The sequence below is a fragment of the Cetorhinus maximus genome, chromosome 2 (genome assembly GCF_964194155.1).
Source record: "Cetorhinus maximus chromosome 2, sCetMax3.hap1.1, whole genome shotgun sequence".
Taxonomy (NCBI): Eukaryota; Metazoa; Chordata; class Chondrichthyes; order Lamniformes; family Cetorhinidae; genus Cetorhinus; species Cetorhinus maximus.
The window spans coordinates 189,414,292-189,433,321 of NC_135880.1; the positions used below are offsets into that span (position 1 = coordinate 189,414,292).

General features: G+C 42.1%; 1 protein-coding gene across 2 annotated transcripts in view; it reads right to left on the bottom strand.

Moving 5' to 3' along the window:
- ets1 (v-ets avian erythroblastosis virus E26 oncogene homolog 1) overlaps window positions 1–19,030 on the bottom strand; it is a 101,409-nt gene that overhangs the window by 65,819 nt on the left and 16,560 nt on the right. The window contains exon 1 of one of the 2 annotated variants that reach the window (XM_078530841.1): window positions 3,322–6,457. The exons of the other annotated variant lie outside the window; for it this stretch is intronic. Within the exon in view, the coding sequence (XP_078386967.1) occupies window positions 3,322–3,379 (58 nt within the window). The 5' untranslated portion in view covers window positions 3,380–6,457. Of the gene's footprint in view, window positions 1–3,321; window positions 6,458–19,030 lie in introns of those variants that run through there. 2 annotated transcript variants of the gene reach the window in all.

A 19,030-nucleotide genomic window follows, 5' to 3' on the forward strand; every position in this document is an offset into this window, starting at 1 on the left:
AGGGTGAGGGAGATGAGGGAGCAGAGGGAGGGTGAGGGAGAGACAGAGTGAAATAGAGGGAGCAGCGGGAGATAGAGTAAAGGGAGGGTGAGCGGTGGGGAGGGTGGGTGATGGAGAGGGAGATAGAGAGCAGGGAAAGGGTAAGAGGTAGGGGGCGGAGAGAAAAGGTGAGGGAGAGGGAAGAGAGTAAGGGAGAGGGAACAGGGGGAGAAGGAATAGAATGAGGGTGATGGCAAGGGGTGAGATAGGGGGAGAGGGTGGATGAGGGGCAGGGACCAATGAAGGAACGTGTTAGAGATGTTTTATTATAGATGTTTTATTATAGATGTTTTATTTGTATTAATATTTTGAAAAGCTTATAAATAAGTGGAAAGTTCAGGCGGGGGTGCAGGTGTAGCCCAGCCAAAGGCATCAATGATTAGGATGAAAAACAAGTTGCAATGCATCAGCCAAGGCCTCCCCCTATCCATCTGGCTGCAGGTGTGGGCTGAGCATAAGCAAGGGTCTGCATCCTCACCCATTACAGACCGTGGGGCACAAGTTTGAGAGATTATGATAGGAATTGTAACTGAAAGTACGGAATAAAGGGATTGAATTTCAGATAATAAACACCACACATTCCATCCAACACATTAAATGTTCTTGTTAACTTTATTTCACACACCCACATCCCCATGAAATCAGTAAGACGCCAGCTATCTAGAGGGCTAATCTACTCAGCATAGCATTGAGGCACAAAGTAACCAACACCGCGACAAGCTGGTCACTCATCTCACTCTGACGTACATCACTTACTGAAGAATCATTGAACACTAAAGCTGTTGACTGATTTGACATTTCTGAGAGAGGTTATGAAGCACTGTATAATGGAAGATGAGGAACGGGCCTGTTCTACGTTAGCTGATTTGAGATAGTATAGCTACTAGAATCACCATATAGCTGCAACAGGGTGCAGGCAGAAGAAAGTCAACAGGGTTCCCATCCCTGGTCTATATCCATTGACCTTTAACCATATCCTACATCTGTGAATGTTGGGTGAGGGGATCAAGCCTGATTGCCCCCACCCACCAATACAAGAGACCCTAATATCGGCCTCCCCTTTAAGTTAGGAAGCATTTGTGAAGCTCGATTTGGCTAGTGCTCCAGGCTGCCCGCACCCACTCAACACAGCGAGGTCCAGACGCCCAGGGACAGATTGTTCAGACCAGCCAACGGATAGCAGCCCAACAACAATCCTCTCACTGAGGTTTGCTAAAGGGTGAGCTAGTTAAACAGAAAAGATACGTGCGGTGAGATTTAGCGTGGGATGGCAGCAGCCCGCAATCCGCTTGGAAGAACAAGCAACCGTTATTTTAACTGCATTTAATTCGCCCCCATTGGCGCTTTCCCCGCAGTCGGAGTCAGCCTGCAGTCCAATGCTATTGTATGCTAATGAGCCCGGGGTTGAGCCTTTTTTTGGATCGCGTATTAAAGCTCGGATGTGATGTCAGCAACAAGACAGCCAGAAATGTTAGTGAGCAGCCAGTTTCCGTGGCCTCGCTTTGCCCTGAAGCTGCTCTGATACAGCTGCTTCCCTTCAGAGCACTGGACAGATCCTTTACCATATGTACATTCAACGAAAACCCTTGTTTGAAAACTCTTGTGCCTGGACCTTGAATGTTAAATAAACTCTCTTTTTTCATTTTTAAAGAAGTCTGTAGCTGTCATTAGAGTCCAAGTTAATCTCACTCCCTGCCTCCCTCCCTGATTGAAATTGGGCTGCTGGTTTTAATGACTCTGAGCTGGGGACTGCACTCTCAGATAAAGGAGACTTTGTGTATGTTTTGCAACAATAAGCCAAACACGTTAACTCCCACAAAGTGGTGGGCAGACTATAAAACACAGCAAGAGTAAGGGGGGGCGAGTTCCTGGAAATCTTGTTAAAGGAAAAGCTTTAGATAGAGAGAGAGAGAGAGGGAGAGAGAGAATTTCACAAGTGACGAACGAAAGCTGCGTCAAACCGGATTGAAACCTGAAGTAAAATGGGTTCAGAGACAGTAACCGCAACCCTTTCAAAAGCTGCTAGTAACATCGCTGCTCGTCACCCTCTGCACCTTCAGTGCCTCTGAGAGTGTGCTCTCTGGGTTCCAGCTCTGAAGCCTGCTCCATAAGAAGCTACAGTTCTCAAAAACAGTAATAGTCGGGAGAGACATTCTGATAGCGTGTTTCAGGCGTTATATAACTATGTGAGTTTATTATTTCCGACAGACATTTACGTTCTGACTGAGTGAGGCATTATCACCCAATGTGTAACATTTTTTGTACTCGAATGCTATCTTGGAGTTAATAAAACCACCCCCAGCCCGCCTGAACCAGAGGCTGAATGACTGACGTCTTGGCACAAACCGATCCCTCTAAGTGTGGCCCCTTGCACCTTGTGGATTTACGCATTTTATTATAGCTTGGAATTTTACAATCAAATCCCAGGGAGTTCATCCTGAACGTGGGTCCATCGTGACCAACCCCCAGCGGCTGTCAATGTGAGATACACCTGCATCAGGGATACTAGGAGCCCTATCAGTAACCGCTATAACACAGACCAAGCTGCACTCAGCCCCATGCACCACCATCCCCCGCCCACACACACACACAGACACACACACACACACACAGGAATAAATCAGAGACAGACAGGAAGAGGTTAATGGATAAGAACACGCAGTTAAATGAAGGCTAAGTACATTGTAACCCACTGGACCTGTGTCCATGAGAACTCCAGTTCAATAGACATGAAATGCAGAGTTTGGGGCCAAGGCAGTGATCAGTGAAAGCACACACTGGGGGTTAGAAACTACAACAGAAACCGAACAAAACTACTTAAAACGGGAGAGAGATTCGAGCCCGGATCAGGGGTACCACGTCCGATCACTTTTTCAACTTTAAGGGAGAGCAAGCAAACTGTCACTTAAACAAGGAAGAGACTTGCTCTGGTACCTAGACCTAGGAGTTAAGGTCAGAGTGACAGTTCACCAGCTCATCACCAACTTCAACCTCACGCAGCCAATCTAGCCCAACAAACAAAACCCGCGGCAGGATGAACTCATTTCTTTCTCTAAAGAATAAATACTTTTAAACAGGAAAGCAACACGCTGCCAGATTGAAATGACAAGCTCGGCCTCACAGGATACCCGAACCCCCAAACCTAAAACACCAAACACAAGCCAACATTATAGCCAAAGGAAAAGACGTTCTCAATCTGTCGACACCGAATGACAGCTCGCAGTCTGTACTGAGAGAGAGAGAGAGAGGGGGGTGGTGGTGTAAATCCGCACTCAAACTCACCATCAGTCTTCTCCGTCTTAATGATAGTCAGGGTCGGCTGGTCTACAGCTGCCTTCATCTTTCTCGCCTCAGACCAGGATTGGCGATGTAACAAAACTCAGTCAAGTTGGTGCAGAAACTTTTAGGCGCGTTGCTGGTTTAGGAATCGGATGGTGTTCTGTTTTTTCTCTCTATTATCTGTGTGTGTGTGTAGCTGAGATCTCACTGATCGAGTCTCAGTTGTTCGCTCATTCAGGGCGTCTCTCAGTATGTGTGTTTGTGTGTGTGTGTGTGTGTGTGTCTTGGGTGGGTTTGACTCGCATCGAACTCCAGTTCAGCTCACAGGCTGCTCCAGCACTCAAAGTAGGTCTCAATCTCCCAAACACTCAATTTTTTACTGTCAGGGTATCAGTGAGGACTCCCTTCGCTACAGCCTGATAATTAAATCTCCCCCTTTCTGCACTGGATCAGGCGGATGTGACGCCAGGCTTGTTTCTGCTTTTTTCTCTCTTTTTTCTCTCTCTGTCTCTCTTCTGGGGAAGTGTGTGCGTTTTAACAGATTACAATCGCTGTTTCCTCTCTTCCCATAACCTCCCAGACCTTGAGAGTCGTGTTTATACTGAAGTATATTTGAAAAAAAAAATGACTGCAATCTGGGAGCTCTTCCCAGCTGTAAAACCCACAGCTGGCCGGCTGCAGCCCAGAGAGAGAACAACATTAAACAGAAAGCTCACTATCCCTGCTATCAGCGTTTTATAAACACCACACATCTGTACACATGCTTAATCCTTCCACACTACCCCCACTTCAGCCTCTATTGTGATAATCTAGCCATTTTCACACACCTTGCAGATTCCTTTATTCTCTACTCTGTTTTAACAAGACCCTAACTTTCTCCCAGTCTTCCAGTCGCTGGAAGTTTTATCAGTTTTGGATTTACCCTTACTCGGACGTAGTTCCCAGGTTATCTCCTTATCAGTGCAACTGATGGACGATGCAGCAGCCTAGCGAAGCTGGGTGAAGACAGTAAGCCTTTACAATTCAGTCTCTCCCCTGAAGCATTGGAATTCTCTCAGGTTCCACAGAAGTTGAATGCCCCTCTGCACTTTGCTCTGAAGGCTGTGCATCCTATGTGAATCCAAACAGTGGGTGTCACTATTTGTCTGGAGGAGGCTTCACATCCAGTCCTAATTCTATCTTCATTTAATGCCCATTTGTGAACTTCCAATCGGGAATCAACAGGAGTAGAAGCCCAGGTTAATTTTCCTCTCAATGGCCCAGCGGTACTGAGGACAATTATAGTATCCAAATGACGCCATCTAGGTCAGCAATGGCACATGGTTGGATGCTGGAACATTCTGAAATTGGATAGCTCCATTACAACTAATCCAAAAGCAGATGCTGGTAATCTGAATAAAAACAGAAAATTCTGGAAATACTCAGCAGGTCTGGCAGCATCTGTGTGGAGAGAAATAGAGTTAATGTTTCAGGTTGATGATGAAAGATCACAATCCAAAATGTTAACTCTGTTTCTCCCTCCATAAATGCTGTCAGACCTGCTGAGTATTTCCAATATTTTTTTGATTTTAGCTCATTGACTTAACAACTGAGTCACCAGGGGAGCAAGAAGCACCTATTTTACACTAATTACCTTCAGTGTGTTGCTCATGGTTAGTCTCATATCTGGGGTGTGGTTTTGACATTCAGTTTCTAACTTGGCCTCTGCTTTAAGGCAACTGCTCTAATTGGAATATATAAGTGATTGGAGCTGCTTCTCAATTTCTGAGGTCAAGGAGTTGAAACTGCTCATAGATCTGAGGTTCCAGGTCAATGACTGGCATATACTGTGCTTGCAGAATGTATTGGCTCCCAGTCCCTGAACGCTTTGATTTTAATATTCTCATCCTTGTGATCAAATGCCTCATGGCCTCATTCCTCCCTCATCTCTGCAACCCTACGATCCTCTGTGAACTCTGGGTTCCTCCAATTCTGGCTTCTTGTGCATCCCTAACTTTCTTGTCTTACCATTGGCAGCTGTCCCTTCAGGTATCTAGGCCCTAAGCGCTGGAGTTTGCTCCCTAAACCTTCACAATCTCATTTGCTTTCTAATGTTCCTTAAAACCTACATGGCTGACCAGGTTTTTGGTGACTTGCCCCACTTTCTCCTCCTTTAGCTTGCTGTCAAAGATTACGCTACTGTGGCGTGTCATGGCATGTTTTCCCATGTTAAAATTACTATTTTCATTTTTGTTGGTGGGACCTGTTAGGTTTGGGAGTATGTGATGCAGATCAGGAAGTCCGAGGCTTGATTTGTAGTTTGTTTGGCATTAGCTGAGAATTTATTAGGAACAATTTTCCACTTGTGCGCTGTGGTATGCCTCTCTCACTCGGAGTATGTTGTGAGGAAAACAGCCCAATCACCAAAGATCATGGGACAACATTCAGGAGAGGGCACCACAGGTGATTTTCTTTTCCTTAGCCCAGATGTGCCTTAGTCACTGACTGGAGTTAGACCAGTTAACACAGTACTCAAGCCTTCCAGTTTCTGTGGCTTAATATTGATCAGCCTTTATAAGACAATATGCTTTGCGGGTAATGACACTGAATCATATTTATAAAGTATTATAGAGGGAAGTATGCTGATGGTTGAAAATTTGCATTAAAAAGTTCTCTAAAATTAAAAAATACTTGGCAATGTTTGATATTGGTCTAAAATTGGATTGATTAGGTGACAGCTGAGGCACAGTGTTAGTAGCAATCTTCCCCACTGAGTCACAAAGTTGCATGTTTAATCCCCTCACCAGTTACTTAACAGTATAATCTCAATTAATACCACAGTGCAGTACTGAAGGAGGGCTACACTGTCAGAGATTGCACCTTTTTGTATAACACGTTCAATCAAGGCCTTGTCTGCCTTCTCAGATGAATGCAAAAGATCCTAAGACACTATTTGAGGAAGGGCAGGGGAGTTGTCTTCAGTGTCCTGTCCAACATTTATCCAATCAATTAAAAGCATTAAAAATACAGACCATCTGGTTATTCATCATATTGCTCTTAATGGGAGTTTACTCTGTAAAAATTGGCTGCTGCATTTTCTACATTACAGCATTGATTGTGCTTCCAAAGTACTTCATTTGCTGTAAAATGCTTTAAGTCATTCTGAGATGTACTGTAGAAATGTAAGTTATTTCTATGGAGCCATTGGAATACTTCAAACCACACCCTCAAGAAGAGAAATTCAGATGTTCGGGGAAATAGGTGTATTTCAGAAGCAGGAGTGGCAACAACAATGCCACAGAAAGATCAAATGCAATGTTTGCAGTCACAGCACACGGTGACTCAGCCAATAGGGTAGAAGGTCAATGCGGAGGATACAGAACGGAGGCATTACCAATGTAGCACATACAACTCAAGCCACAAAGCTTGCAGAAACTGACCAATGGATTCAAATCGGTAAGGAAGAAGGACCTTGGGGTATATGTGGAACTGATTGCATTCAGAACATTCCAAAGTGCCTCACAATCATTAAATAACCTTTAAAGTGGAGTCATTGTTATGGAGGCACAAATGAGCTGAGTCCATTTTTGGTGGTGTTGGCTGAGGAAAAAATGTTGACCAGGACATTGAGAGAACACCCTGTTCTGCTTTGAATAATGGTGTGGAATCATTTGCATCTGCCTCTACAAAAAGACAGGTCCTCAGCGTCACAATGTTGATTTTCAGCTTGCCACCTGGGCACAAGCCCGGCATTGTGGATGAGCTGTCCATGCAGAAACCACCTGAATTACATTCAATGGCGCTATGAATTCAGTGAGTCAACGGAAATGAAAATTACAAGGAGCTCTGAAGAAGAGTCATACGGACTTGAAATGTTAACTTTGTTTCTCCCTCCCAAGATGCTGCCAGACCTACTGAGCTTTTCCAGCAATTTTCTGTTTTTATTTCAAATTGACATCTGCCTGTTGATGCTGCAGACTGTCCGCTGTCTGAAGTTAAAATCGACCCTGGAAGGCTGAACACTGCGGAACGCTAGATGCTGAACTTTAACCTTCGGACCAGGGTTCAAGAAGTATTGGTATGAAGCTCTCACTCATCTACTCCCTGAAAGACTTCAACATGAAATGAGTTTTCCACAACTCTCATTTCAGCTCCTCGTCTCACAGAGAAAACCTCATCCTGAATGGTTCTAATTGGTAATCTCGCTGAACGAGGAAATGGAAAATCAATCACACTGATTCTGTAAAGGATACTTGTAAAGTTAGGGTTGAGGAAGATGATAGGGATATTTTAGTAAGAGATTTACTCTCTACATGCCATGGAAATGTTCGATGACACCAGTGTGGAGAGAGCTTTACTCTGTAACTAACTTATGCTGTGCCTGACCTGGTAGTACCTAAAGCTGACGAATTGGAAAGTAACACATTCCACAACACAGATTTTTATATAATGTAGCTTTTTCATTTAAAATGCAAAAAAAAAGTATCACCTTAAATGGAACAAAAAACAGGCCATTACCTTTTTCTCCCAAGTAACAAAATCTCAACTGCAGTTTATACAAATGACCCTCCACCAACCAACACCTCCCCACCCCCCATTCTCTTAAATATGCAGGTCAGGACAAACCTATTAAACTATTTGCATGGCTCAGTATATTTTTAAATTTCACATATCAGTAATGGAGCATGTCATGACAGCAGATCACAGCCCAAATTACTTAAAGATATATTGAACTTTTTGAGGAAGACGTGCTTTTTCAGAAAGGACATACAAGCAACCAAGGGGGTTGAATAAAGAAGGGGAGCCAGTTCATCCCTCCTTACCCGGGAGCATAACAATTTGGGGTATCTCATCCGGGATCATAACATATTAGTGGACCTCGACCAGGCACCAGTCGTAACAAACAAAAGATACAGGTGGTGGCAAACAGATGTGACGGGGTAAGGAAACAACTAAGGGAGATACAAAGCTTGACAGGTCTACCTTTGCACTGGGGCAGGACTATATAATGACCTGCATCAAAATAAAATGCCCTGTGGCTCTCCTTTACATATATTTGTTAAAGACTCACACCTGCAATTCCTGTTGGAGTTTACCCGATCCTGCCCTAACTTCGTTGGAACATCACCAAGAATCCCGGAGAAACGGCATAAATGGTCATTGTTGCTGCTCCTCCACTGACGTTATGGCACAAGTTTAAGGATACCACCAGCCTCCCCAACCCCCCACAACCCCTCCTTGTGGTTCCACCTCTGGACAGGAGCCTCTGCTGTTCTGACTACAATAGTTGAGTCATACAGGCCAGTAGCTCAAAATTAACTTTCTGGTCTGTGTGAATTAGTTGGTGTCAGTTGAAATGGCAGTGGAAGCATTCAGTCAGGCCAAAGCACTGGTGAGTAAGAGAGGGAGAAAATCCCAATGGAAGCCCAATGAACCCTACAGACATTTCATGGGTGGGGGTTGTTGGCTGCGGTGCAAGACCTGACTCGACTTGGAATGCGTATAGTTGAATCATCTGCCAACGTCCACTATCTGAATTCACATGGGCAACTCACTCCAGCATTAGTCACTACATTTTTGAGAGGTGAGAAAATTAGAAAAAAAACCAATAAATATAATGATAGGTGTGTCAGGTTCCACCTGATGAGAAAATTAATATCAATAGCCCCCTCACAGGTAACTCCCAGTCACAGATAAACACACACTTACATATCATACCCGCTTACATTTAACACCCATTCACTGGGCACACCCCGTTACAGGTCACAGCCCCTTACTGATCACCACCCAATTACAAATAGCACCCACAAACATGCAGATAAGATCCTGCAGAAAACACTTGCACACAGATGACATATTCCTTTGTCTAAGTGTTGTGCACTTGGTAATATTTACCTGCAGTTAATATGTGTGCACGGGTAACATATTACTGAAAGTAACATTGACAGACAGGGAAGAACCACAGCTAACACCTCCCCACGGGTAAGGCTGCACACAGGTAATTCCCACACACAGATTACATCCATACACAAAAAGCTGAAGTGTTGCTTTGAAGCAACTTAATAGGGTTACAGTTTAGCCCTGTCAGGGATGAAATAAATTCCCAGTTTCCAAAGAATGATATAAGGTTACAGTATTGTCCAAATGCTGAGTAAACACCCTCTAATTATAAGCAGTCTCCACCCTTTAAACAGTCCAGCTCATCCTTGCCAATGAAGAACATTATCATTCCAGTTGCCAACTCTCTAACTGGCTTTCAGACTCTGGATTTTAAAATATTTCTTCACCAGAAACAGTCAAATATTGTCACTTCAGCACTGAAATGAGGCCAGAATAAGAGCTGAAAAATTTCTTTCATCTCCCATTCAAAGTATAATCATTGACAGGTCTGACAAATTTAAAACCAAGAACGGCTCTCCAACTTGATAGTTACAATACTCTGTCTCACTCCACCTTTAATCCTCCAGCGTGTCTATCTCGCCCTTTCTATTCCATGTGTATCCAGCCCTCTATCTCCAACCTGTGTGTGTCTATCTTTCCATTTACCATCCCTCAGTGTGTCTCTCCCTCCATCTCCCATCTCTCAGTACGTCTATTCTTCCATTTTCCATCTCTCAGTGTTTCTCTCCCTCCATCTTTGATCTCTCAATCACAATCCATCTATTAGAATCCCTCTATCTCTTCCCATTTGTATTAAGTATAACAGCAGCAATGTTTCTCCTGAGCAGAATTTGTCTTCTCATGGGTATGGACGAAATCTAAGTGTCCTGATCAGTATTGTAACGGTGGGAGTGAAGAGGGTGGGTGACTTGTGTATTTAGAATGCTAGGTATTTTCTTCACTTGACAATTTCACCCCCCACCCCCTCCAACAACTCTTACTCTTTGATGGGTTACATTTCCCTCCACCGATTGTCAGGTGACACCTCATTCAATTGGCAATTATTCATGAAGCTGAGACATTGAGTGACCATAGCTATTAAATGGGGACTATTGCAACCAAATCCAATCTTGTCCTCAGACAACTTCAGAAACCTACTGGACTGCCTTAAGTAGGAGAAATATTAGTTAATTTTCTCTGACCTACCTTGAAGCAACTGTAGAACCTAGGTGACAACTCCAGAGGACATCAGCTAACTCAGAACTGGGCTCCAAAACTGCAATAATGCTAGTTAATATGGCCCAGCCACATGATGGCTGAGCTTTGTTGCCAAGACAATATGTCAGTAAAATTAATACTAAAAAGATAGAAGAATAATGACAGGTTAAAGAATTTGAAAATCACATCACTCTGAAGTTGACTGATATTTACAACATTACATTGATTGCGGCACTATGGAAAAAGCACAGGGTGAGTACGATATGAATGAGAGTGAGATACCAGAAGGAAAAAAGCTAAAGTCCAATTGTTAACAAGTACGAGACCCAAGTTAGTGTCAAGGTCTCACCAATTCTTCAAACTGTTTGTATTAACTGTGTGACTTGCTCACAATCGATGACAGTTTCCACACCATTTGTTGGAACCAAAGATTGGAAACTAAAGGAACAATGGAAAGTTATCAAGTCTGTCTGAGTTGAAACTCTCCAATCAATGGTGTTGTTGGTGTAGTTAAGGAGATCCCTGCTCACCATCGTTACTCACTCTCATGCTTGTCTACTATCCTGGCCACAGGGGAGGGTGCAGTTGAGGCCAGTGGTAGGATGCAGCACAGAGAGTTCAGCATTGTCACAGATGTTGCATTTCAATGGAGATGTTATCTGCATGTTGAGGTTGGCGTTAAAGATCCCAAAAGACTGTTCCTCAGAAGAGCAAGGAATTTTCCTGGCATCTTCACCAACATGCCCTAATCTAACAAAAAAAATTAACTGTCTAATCATTTCATTGGTTTTAAGGGCCTTATTGTACAAAGTGATTGTTTTACTGTTTTTCTCTACTTAACTGACCCTTCCTTTCCTGACCCACCTTTCCCCACAATGGATTGAATGGCATCCTGTTGTTCAACAGGTGCAACCATTGAGGGGTTGAGGGGTTGCCCAATCTCTTTAAATGAATCTGCCCTATTACCTGCCCTTACGACCACTCTCTCAAATTATTATGACTGTTCTTTTTTAATGTTTTTACGTATTCTGTGAAGATAATTATTGCAGCTAACAGATATCTAACCAATTAAATCACAGTACCCAGCTATTATTCTGTAACTGAAAGGTAACATATGAGACCAATGCCATGTTTTGACTGGGCAATATTGTTGCATGACAGAAGATATGAATTAAACAATCAGTGTTGGTCACATGACAACGTTCATATGGCCAGCTGCCAAATATATTATCTGGTAAAATCAAAAACTTATTTGGGTTGAAGAAAGAATTTATGTTTCTTTTTATTTTATGACATGGTGTCCCGTTCCTTTTCCCAGTTCCCAATGAAGCCAGACTCATGCTAAAATGTAGAGTAGAAATGAGCTGGAACCATCAGAGTCATTCTACCTTACTGCTAGGAGCTAAGAATAGGAGCCAGTTGGGATATTTTTGTGATTAAGGGGTTCTGTTGATGCTTTGCTAGCCTTAGCAAAACCCCTGTATCCACGTTGTATATTCAAGCAGACCAAAGAGTCACGACCACATATATTTTTAAAAGCAAAATGCCACTAAGTGCTTATTTCCCTTTTTTTGTGCCCAGGTAAGAAATGTTATTACCGGAGAAAGGAACATTTTCTATTTCAGGTGTTCACTGTTGGCATCAAGTGCTGCCTGGTCGGACAAAGCAATTGCAGACCATATGATAGGATTTTTAAAGATGGTTTATGACTTATTGGCATTGATCCCATGGTTTATAATCCCAGGGTTTAAGAAACATTCAAGTTACATCCAAATCCTAACCTGTTTGGTGGAGGTAACAAAAAACAGACATACCCCTTAAGTCCCTTTTAGTTTCACTTTCTTGCATTCTTTAATATTTATTGGACAATTACAAATCTCAAGGGCAATTAGGGATGGGCAATAAATGCTGGCCTAGCCAGTGACGCCCTCACCCCATGATGAATAAAAAAAAATTATTTATAGCAAAAAGAAATAATATATCAAGAATTATCAGCAAACTTTATGACATTGAAGAAATTTATTTTGAACAATTTATATCTATCTCAGTAGGAATGAAAGCTGTAATGTTGATGATAGTTATCGCTAACAAGCTAATAAGAAAATTGCCCTAATCCCATACCTCTCGATGTTAGAGTAATGAGAACATAAGATTAAAAGTTTAGACCCAGTGATTTAGCGAGGGGCACATAAAATATTTCGAGTGGTCAGCCTACCACCTTTCCGCCCACCTCCCACCCAGTCTCCAAAATATGGAGAGTGAGTGAGATGCCCACTAGCCAGCCTGCCCTTAGCCTATTGAGGGCCTCAAGTGACCAATTATTGCCCAGTTAAGTCCCTCAATTCATTCCACTGCCATAAGACGCTGGGTAGTGTCAGGCAGGCAAGAGTGAGAAGGACGGTTTTTAAACAAATTTGTTGAAAAGGCAAGAAGAAAGAAGGGGGGGCACCTCATTCTTTGGGGTGTCTGTGTGCATCGGGGGCACTCCACCCCCTACAAAATGATAACCTCCCATTTGTTCCTCCCTGCCTGGCCTGAAAAAATCAGCCCCCCCACCCCATCCCTCTCCCCACTCACCCCCCTCTCCCCGCCTCAGCCCAATCCTTAGACTCCCTGATACCTTCCCGTCCAAAACCCTGGACTTACCTCTCTCTGATGGCCATGTCCTCTTCATCCCAGGTCCTCCTTGTAGTACCAGCAGCGTCCACTACTGAACTCATGCACTGCTGGGACTGCTAGAGCTGCCAGCCAATCAGATTGGCTGGCAGCTCTTGACAGCGAGACTTCCTCCCACTGAAAGGCAGAAGTCAGGCCCTCAGTTTATTTAGCCCACCTCCAATCGATTATTGCTGCGGATCAGGATCGACTTCCTTCCTGGTGGGAGAGCAAGCAGTATGTCCCTCTCTAAAATCCAACCCATGATTTTACAAAGGAAATGAATGGTTATAATCTGTAGTTAGACTTCAACCTAGCTTCAATATTTCCAGTTAAATTTACAGATATCAAAGAGAAATCCCATTATTGAACAGCAATTTCTATAGCTGTTGACTGTCTTTATTAGTGTACAATAATGTAACTCATACAGGGGAATGCAAAGAAAGAGTGGAGTTTGGAAATATGTCAGTTATTGATACCAAGCAAACCATAATCCAGGTCAAGTTTACATCAGGACCAAGAATAGGTACTTACTTCACTCTGCCTCAATATTCAGCAGAACTATTTGTCTTCTCCGTTTTTGAGATAGTCCTACTATTTGAATTTCTGATTGACCACATGATGCAGATTCAGTGAAAGAAGGACTAGGTTCTTGATGATCATCAATGATGCCACGTAGTGTAATGAATATGTGTCAACTCTTTATGCAAGTCACAGATCTGCATATTTCATGCAATCAACGAGCATGAATCTTTTAGAGTTGAAATGCTGCACCAGCAATAAAATATTTTATGAAGTTTTCTACTGGTTTCTAATGTGAATTTAGCAATAACAAACTTAGTGCTAAAGCAACAAGTGGCAGTGTTGCAACAGGAAGTCATAGCACAGGCTCATCTAACACACAAAAACAAGAGTATTGGCAAATACTGCCTCTTTAAATCGAAACTGTTATCATATTAATGAATATGATCAAACCACTCAGCCCCCTACTCAACATACAGACTTGAGTCAGAAGTAGAATAAAACTACTTTGTCTCAACGGTGTGTTCAGTGTTAACCTCAGAAGACTTTACTACTTTACTGCACTACTGTGACATTTTTCCATTTCCCATACCAGCCATTCTGTGGTTTCTCTGAATGAGCTTGCTAAACACTGCAAAACTAGATCTGTTCTGCACTGTGTGCTGCCTCTCACTGGTAATCCCAGTTCAGTGTGTGGCTAATGCAGTAAAGCAAAAGAAATATCATTCTGCAAAACTGCCTTCTTCCGATAAAATGCAAAAGCAACTCCATACTTTGTTCGCGGCCTTTTAAATTAACCACACTGACAGGGGCCTTGGCTCCATGCAAGTGAGGGCAATCTCCAGGAGAACTCTGCAGAAAACCTCCTCAAAGCCCTAGCACAATATACAGATGGCACAATATACAGAAGGCATGATATACAGAAAGCATGGTATAAAGAAAGCATGGTATAAAGAAAGCATGGTATAAAGAAAGCATGATACACAGATAGCACAACACACAGCAATGCTGAAAATGGCAAATAACATCTTAAAATGCATAAGCCAAGAGAGAGTACAAGCCTTGAGAAGCGGCCATTAATTTATATGAAACACTGATTCACCCACAATTTATCTTGAATATTGTGCAGTATTCTGGGTAGATAGCATCTCGGCCTTGGGGAGGTGAGAAAGAAGAGCAACCAAGTTAAAAGAAGCATAAACAAAGCTGATTGATGGCACTGGGATGCACCAGTATGAGAGAGGATTAAGGCTGTTATTTTCCTTGTAGATGCTCCTGTTCTGTCACTGTAAATTTGCCATAAATGCATTGGAAACTCCATTTCTGCACACCAACAAGGCTTCTGCCTCGTTTCTGGCAAAGTTACCGCAACAGGAGCACCTTTAAATAAATTCTCGGCCTAAGTATACAGGAGCCAAATAGCTTGAGGTGATCTTACTCAGGTATTTACAATCAGAAATTGGCACTACATAAGTGCCCATTACACACTAGAAAGAGCCCCATCCCATTATTTGGATCACCTAAGTACGCAAATCAATGGAGTAAATGAAGGGTAGAGGGAGAAATACAAATCTTGAGACAGAAAACACATTAGCAGCTATACATTATGAGCTGTGGTATCACTGTTATATATTGCATATGTAAGATTTTGTAAGATTTCTATGTTTACAGATGGTGTCTTCAATTTGGGGCAAAGTGCAGGAATGAAGGGGGTCATGTGACTTGCTCTGAATTCTGCTAACAGTAAGCCTGGGTGGCTTCAATGTTAAAGATTAAAGGGAGGGGTGGGGGGGTTAGGGAGGTTATTTTACTGGGAAGAAGGTGCAAGGTATTTACACCTGTAAACAATGACCCAAGCATCTGTGCAGATGGACTGTTAGTCTCCAAAGTTCGAGGAAGGTGTTAGGAATGTCAGGGTTTGTAAACAGTTACACTTTAAACTGTCTATTTAGTTTCAAGATAGAATGAAGTTAGCAGTCTAAAGGATAATTAATTAGTATTTCTACCTGGATACAAGGTCCATGTGATTCACATTGGCATGGAGATGGGCTTTGATAGGGAAGGGTCCACAGGAACCCTCTGTATGGATTGGCTCACAGGGTGTTTTTTTAAAATATCGCTGAACCTCACAGACATGTTTCAGTCTGCCAGAATCGGAGAGAGAGAGCTGAAAGTTAGAGGCAGCAAGTCTCTATGGTTCACCATGCAAGAATGCAGGTAGGGATCCACCCTCAGATTGAGGAGACTGAGTTCGTAAGGATTTAAACAAGACTGGAAGATTCACCTAGTTTGGCTAGGGGGAGGAATCTCCAGAGTAACCCTCACTATAAAAGCTAGTTTGGGATTTAAAAGCTATCCAGCTGTGAAATGAAAAGGAAAGCAAGCCCTCAGGAACTATGAACTGGTTCTAGGAGAATAGAGTGTCCACTTAAGGGACAGAGTAAAATATAACCAAAAAGGAAGATTTTCTGTTGTGTTAAAGCATGAACAAGATAATTTTTCTGTAGTTTAGAGTATGAGTTACCTACAAAATAGTCAACGTTGCTTTTAGTTTGTTCGTGACAGTAAAAGGTTTAGAACTTGAAATCTGTTGTGCAATTCTTTTAAGTTGGCCACTTGGAGTTCAAATTTAGTTTTTAAAGTTATCTATGGGGATCATAATAGATTTGTATTTCCAGAGTTTGGGAATGGTTTATGTGGCAGGTAAGGCAGAACTTACTCAAGTTTGGATGGAGTATTTCTAAGTGAAATGTGAGAGGCCTTAGCACTAAGAGCTGATCTTGAAACTGATCCCACTGTATTGGACTATTTTCAGAAACTTGTAGCAATTTCTTTAAAAAAAAAAGCATCATATTGCTCTGTAGACATTACATCCAGAATAACTCTAGTCATTGCAATGTGGAGTCAATGTCAGTCTTGCTTCAGTGCCATATGGAGACAATTGGAGTCTTGGCTCTGCCGGAAGTCAGAAGGCTGAGAGTTCAAGCGTCACTCCAGACAGTTACATACATAATCTAGGCCAAAGCTTCAGTGTAGCACTAAGGGATTGTAATACTGTTGAGGGCGCAGTCATTTGAATGGGACATTAAACTGAGGCCCTGTCTGCCATATCAGGTGAATGCAAAAGATACCATAGCAATCTTCAAGGGTCGGGGAGCTCTCTTGATGTCTTGACCGCCATTTATCTCTCAATCAATATCATTAAAATTGGTTAACTGGTCATTTATCTCATTGCTGTTTGTGGGACTTTGCTGTATCTTAATTGGCTACTGAGTTTACTCATGAGTACTTCAAAAATACTTGATTAGCCATGAAGTAATTTGGGATCTCCTGAGGTCATGAAAGGTATAACTAATTTGTCTGAGTAGGGGTTAAAAGGATTGGATAAATTAGATCTCAGAGACATGTTCAATACTAACTCAAACTTTGGAACAAGGTGGTATAGATTCAAACTTAGACCAAAGTAAAATAACTATTTACACAGAGGAACTGATATGTGTGTTATGACTGATTTCAGGAGGCAGTGAGAGCGCATAGAGGAGGTTATACATTTCAAGATGGTAATCAGTCAATCTTTGATAGAATAAGAAGAGTTAATGAAGAACATGAGAGATAAAGTAGTGTAGGAAGTTTAGCTCATTGAATCATCAGTGGTTACCTAGAGTTTGCTCAAGTGCTTATAGATTGGTTTGGAGATTTGTTGGAAATTAATGAAATTTTTTGGAAACATTTGTTGGTGATTTACCTAAAATTAGTCAATTTTGTTTCTATGTATCTGTCTCCCCTAGGAGCTAGGATTACTGATAATTAAGGATAGTGGAGAATGTGGTTACCTGTCTGATAGACAGGATAAACACCGAAGGGCATTTTCTCCCATTTCTGTTCATGTGTTCATATACAAACATTTTTGTCAAATATTTTTGTTTGTTTTAAGTCTTTTGTTTCCTCTACTTTTGCAATGTTTCTTTAACCTGACTGCTCATTACTTGTCTATTGAGGCAAAACAGTTAAGGTCAAGAAGATTCTATTTAACCCATTGAAACTTATTCTTCTAGCATTCAAACTTTCCAAGACTACCTAATGGTCGTGACATCTTTATTCCAGTTATCTGGGCTGGCAGCTGAGCCCCTGCATTTGCCATCATTTGTTGTCTAAATTTATTGTACCACCACTTACAGAAATGCTATTCAATATGTAAGTATAGGGCAGGCCATTAGTTAATGAACAATACTCAACCAAAATTAAATGAGTTGACACTTTATACAGGACAAAGCACTTGCCACAAACCACAAGTTTCTGTGCAGACGATTAATATGTAACACTTCAGTGAACCAAAAACTGGACTTACAGCAGATTTTTTACAAAGAATCAGTGGAAGAGAGCTGCTCTTTCAGTGAGTAACTGCACCATTGGTTATGGTACTGAGCCCTGCTGCTTAAGGAAATGATACACTTGATCCTTTATCTGCACTGGGTTTGCTTATCTCAGCCAGTTGCTACATATATTCATAGCCACACCCCTTGACCAGCAAGAGCTCAAATCCATCCAGTGAACCTGAAAGAAACTGCCTATTTATGGATGTTGGGTGAGACAAAGGGACAACCATTGCTTGGGATGCTCACGAAATTCCCAGCCAATGATTTCCTATTGCCACTCCACTTCCTTATTTCAAACTCTTTCTCCCTGTTTTATCTTCGAGTCTTTCTTCCTGGCTGATTCACAGTTCCCTTTGACTGCCTCATCTCTATGCTGGTACCTGCACCAGAAGCTTGCAATGTTGCAGGATTTAGAATAGATTTAAAGAATGAGGCAAAAGGAAGAGCATAAGAGAGGAGAAAATTGAAATCCAAAGCATAAGAACAGAGAGGGATGGAAAGTGAAAGAGGGAACAAAAGTGAGGAAAGAGAAGGATAAGTGAAAAATGCAAAGAGAAAAACAAACGGTGAAGGAATGAAGGAGGAACCAAAGTGAAAACAGAGAGCAAAACATTGAAGGAGGAGAGAGGAAGAATTGGAGTGGAGGATCAGAAAGAGATAAAGAGAATGAGAAAAGGAAATAGTGGCAGTGTTTTCAGGAAAAGGTCAATAAAAAGGTAAAGGCAAAACTTCCCTGAAATCTTAAAGAAATCTTCCGGGGTTTCAAACATTGCCATATCCCCCTTGATTTGGAGCAGAATTGAGCACTTGGGTCCATAACGAACATGGAATATAGAAACTGCTTGGTGGATTAAGTGGCAGCACTGGATAGATTACTGAATTATTCCATTAGTTGACTCCAGCCTCCGTGATATTGTGGCTCTCAAAACTAGAATGGTGGGACAGGCCACGCACTGGAATGGTAGGGCAAAGTTCATAATCACATTTCTCAATACCCTGAGCTCATCCTTGTATTAGAGGAACCAGAGAGTAGAGGATGATATTTTCCAAAAGAGCAAGAAAATCATAGTGAGACATACGAG